This window comes from Miscanthus floridulus, chromosome 14, assembly GCF_019320115.1.
Source record: "Miscanthus floridulus cultivar M001 chromosome 14, ASM1932011v1, whole genome shotgun sequence".
Classification (NCBI taxonomy): domain Eukaryota; kingdom Viridiplantae; phylum Streptophyta; class Magnoliopsida; order Poales; family Poaceae; genus Miscanthus; species Miscanthus floridulus.
Window position 1 is genome coordinate 73,300,682 of NC_089593.1, and position 3,902 is coordinate 73,304,583.

At 61.3% G+C, this 3,902-nt stretch overlaps 1 protein-coding gene across 1 annotated transcript; it reads right to left on the minus strand.

Moving 5' to 3' along the window:
• Positions 1-625: 625 nt before the first annotated feature.
• On the minus strand, positions 626-2,096 carry LOC136503744 (uncharacterized). Its single transcript, XM_066498728.1, has 5 exons — positions 1,950-2,096; positions 1,581-1,736; positions 1,167-1,380; positions 843-1,001; positions 626-765 (listed from the first exon to the last, which is right to left on the minus strand). The coding sequence occupies exons 1-5, from the start codon at positions 2,094-2,096 to the stop codon at positions 626-628; spliced, it is 816 nt and encodes a 271-aa protein (XP_066354825.1).
• Positions 2,097-3,902: the final 1,806 nt, after the last annotated feature.

Below are 3,902 nucleotides of genomic sequence, written 5' to 3' on the forward strand. Positions count from 1 at the left end.
CCCTAGCACGCTCTGACGAATCGGTTGTGAAAAAGCCAAGGACCGAAAGTCTGTCTCAGGGCTAGAAGGCTAGTAGAGTTGTGAGACGGCCTATGCCTCCGGGCTATGGCACTCCCTCACCACCTTTCGCCCAAGGGGTAGCTTAGGTTCCAAGGAGGTTTTTTGCAAAAGAAATCTGATCAGAGACAACAGAAGGTAGAGGCTCGGAAACACAAGAACAACGATTAAGAAGCACGAGTACTTTAAAAAGGCCTCGATGGCCACAAGCGTTATGATACAAAGCTAATCCCTATTCTATTTACATGGCCTCTTGGGCCCAGGTCAAGGCTCAGGGCCACCCAGCATCGGCGGACGGTGGGGGAGGGACCACCTCCTCTTCGAACAGCTTGGCCAGCGCCATGTCGGGGCCCTCCGCCGCCTCTATCAGCTTCGCGACTACCTCGTCGGCCTCCTTGTCATCATCGGGTAGGACATAGCCATCGCTGATGGCTTAGAGGTCAATGCTGATGTAGTGCGAGGCGATGACAACCAGCACGCGCTTGACGCCCGTGTGCAGCGCTCCTCGAAGCCGCTCACGCACTTGGCCGCTCAATGCAATCAGGCGGCTCCCAAGGGAGCTACCCGACTAGACCCCCTCAACCTCCAGGGCCTCGTAGGCAGAATGGGCAGGACTTTTCAGTGCATCATGCTCCCCAATCTCGGTCTCGAGCACCGCCTGCACAGCAACAGAGGCCTCGGCTACCTGAGTGACCTCCTTCTCCAGCTCTGTACCAAAAGAAACGGAATGGGGTTGAGCGCAAAGGAAAACAAGCCAAATAGGGGTGGAAGCCAACGGGACTCACCCTCGGCCTTCTCCTTCCACCGTTGGGCCTCCACCCGAGAGGCCTCGGCTTTCTCCTTCCAGTGCTGGGCCTCGACCCGAGAAGCCTCGGCCTTCTCCTTCAGGCGTTGGGCCTCGACTCGAGAAGCCTCGGCTACCCTGGAAGCCTCTCTCCCCAGCTCTGCATCACACCAGGGAGTTAGGGGGCGAACACAAGAAAAGCAAATAAAATAAGGGGAATAGGACTCACCCTCGGCCTTTCCCCTCTAGACCATAGCCTCGGTCCGAGAGGCCTCAGCCACCTTAAGGGCCTCATCCAAGGCGCCTTTCGTTAGCTGGTGCGCACTCTGCTCCGCCCCTAGCTTCCCAGCAAGGACCTTGCCCGAGGCCATCGCTTCTTCAGCCCAAGACCTGGAGGCATCCCGATCGCCAGCCACCCGGGCCAGCTCCTCCTCCAACTCCTTGACCCATGCCGCTAAAGGGGCAACCTGCTCCTGAGCTGTGGCCGCCTCGGCCTTCGCATTGGCACAACGAAGGTGGAGGTTCTCCACCTCCGCGCTCTGTGTCGATAGGAGCTCATTGGCGTCGGCAAGCAGGCCCTTCTGCCGCTGAAGCTAGTCCCAGATGTCCCTCTCCCATCAGAGAAAGACTGACTTCCCAAGGGACTGGGTCTCAAGCTCCTAGGTAAGCAGAACAGGGGTCATTCACTACAAGAAAACTCAAAAAAAGATGACACCACATGAGAAAAGAAGGTGCGAACCTGGGCGACACTGGGCAGATCATCGGCCACCACGGACAGCGCCGTCCGCCGTGACCACTCCGCTAGCTGGTGGTATTGCTCGAAGGTGTCCCAGCGCCCATCCTCGGCCACGTCCTCGAGGGTGAACAGCGGCTCCCCCTCAGGGTCATCCCGGCTCTGCCACAGAACACATGAGTGATCCCACCCATGGGGCTTAGGTCGTACCCACACGAGGGCCGAGCTTCCCTCGCCCAGGGTCAGAGCCGGCTGTTCCACGGCGCCGGCCACCTCGGCGTCGACCACCTCCTATGCCCGGGAAGTATCGTCGGAGGAGATTGGATAGACCTCCGCCTCCTAGGCGCTCTCCCGCAACGGTGGTAGGCCTTGGACCAGGGGCGCCACCGAGGCCTCCGCCGCCTTCATCTCCACTTCCTGGGCCAACGGCTTCGCCGCAATCACATCGGCCTCAGTGGCCCCAGGGGCTTCGGCCTCTGCCATCATGGCCTCGGTGGTCCCGAGGGCTTCGGCCCCTGCCATTGCGGCCTCGGTGGTCCTAGGCACCCCGGCCTCTGTCGCCTCGGTCTCGGAGGCCCGGGGGGCCTCGACCTCGGTGGCCTTGGCAACTGAGGGTGCCTCGGCCCTATTTGACTCACGAGCCTTGGCCTCACAGGGCAGAGGCGCTCCCTCCCCCATCTATGTTGGGGTCACCTCGACAGCCCCTCCTTGGGCGGTTGGCTCCTTCGGGTCAGCCCTCGCCGATGCCGCGCCACATTGTGTGGTGGCTTGCGCCTCCGCCACCAAGTGGGCGGTGGAGCCGGGGCTCACCTTGAGTGCCTTAAGGGGTGCCAAGGTGGGCACCTCCACAGGACACTTCTAGCTAAAGACAAAATACTTACAGGGTTAGCATGAGACCGAAGAACGAACTAAAAATGCCGCGACTCTACCGAAAATATGCTTACCTCGAGCGGGGCTGCAACCGCTTCAGCACGGCGACCCTCCTCTGTAAAGGTGGTGGCAGAGGCAGCGGCACGGCCTCTGTATCCGCCGGCGTCGGCCGGTCCTCGACTGACCCCGGTGCCTCCTCGGTCCTCTACGGGGGCAGTTGCATCGCCCTCGCTGCCACCTGCTCCACCACTGCCATCGAGCCCACCAGGCTAACGATGCACTTCCCCAACACCTACGCCTCGGGCGTGTCAGCCTTGGCCCCAGGGTGGGCGATTGCCGGCTCCGAGGCAGCTCCTCCTCCTCCCCCTGGGAGCGCTGGACTGCTTGACGATGCCCCGGGCACCGTCTCCTCGACATCAGGGAGATGGTCTAGGGGACCCCGCCCCATCTCGCCCTCATCATCTCCATCGAAGCATCTATCAATAGCGATGGCGACGGGGACGCCTCCAACGAGAGGCCATCCTGCCTTTGATGCCGGCGGCGCTTCTCTAGTTCCTCGTGCGCAAGGATCTTCCTCGTGCGCTTCGCCACCTTGGCGTACTTCCGCCTCTTCTGCGCCTTGGCATGCGTCCTTGTTGACCGCCCGCCGCCTTGCATCCTTGAGAACGGGCGGCGGGGAGTCTCGCACGTCCCTCATCCCCTATAGGAACGACGAACGCGGATAAGGGAACAAGAAATGATGAGAAACAGGGAGGCCTCGGGGGCTACAGCGGCGCGTGACTTACCAGCGAGAGGAACCCCCACGATGGGTGCATCACGAAGGGGGTTAGACCACCGCTCCTCAGCTTCGCCTCCACCATCTCCCTCACTCGGCGAAGAATTTCCTCGTTGGAGAGGGCAGAGGTAGACATCCGGATGCCCTCGATCGACTCATCTAGCCTCATCTCGAACAGGCGCCGCCACTGAGCCATTAGCGACAGCACCCTCCGGTGGTGGAAGGCGGCCATGACCATAGCTACAGTAAGGCCGTGGTCCCATAGCCTCTCTAGCCCCTCCAGGAGCGGCTGTAGCTTGGGCTGATCCTCCCTCGGGACGCCATACATCCACCTCTCCAAGCAGCTCCCCATGATCCGCCCGGTGTAGGGGGGAAGTCCACCGTCATCGTTATGAAGATAGAACTAGCTCATGTACCAGCGGTGATTCGTTGACCCGAGCTAGGGCGGGATGTAGAGGTGCTAACGGCCCTAGCGCACTTGGAGAGTGCAGCCACCGGCCCTCACTGCCTTCCTCGTGCCTGACGTACCCGTTGGCTTAGTGGTATGCCCCGCCCGGAAGAGGTGGAGCCACAGCTCCCAATGGGGAGCAATCCCTAGATACCCCTCATAGACGGCGATGAAGATGGCCACCTGCGCGATGGAATTGGGGTTGAAGTTGTGGAGCTCCACGCCATAGTAGCAT

Bases quoted from the DNA above. Each gene is read 5' to 3' on its own strand.
- LOC136503744 (XM_066498728.1), bottom strand. From the start codon at position 2,096: ATGGCAGGGGCCGAAGCCCTCGGGACCACCGAGGCCATGATGGCAGAG. The intron at 1,737-1,949 runs GTCCAAGGCCTA...GTTCTGTGGCAG, and splicing joins AGGCCTCGGTGGCGCCCCTG to AGCCGGGATGACCCTGAGGG. The intron at 766-842 runs GTGAGTCCCGTT...CTTTTGGTACAG, and splicing joins GTGGAAGGAGAAGGCCGAGG to AGCTGGAGAAGGAGGTCACT.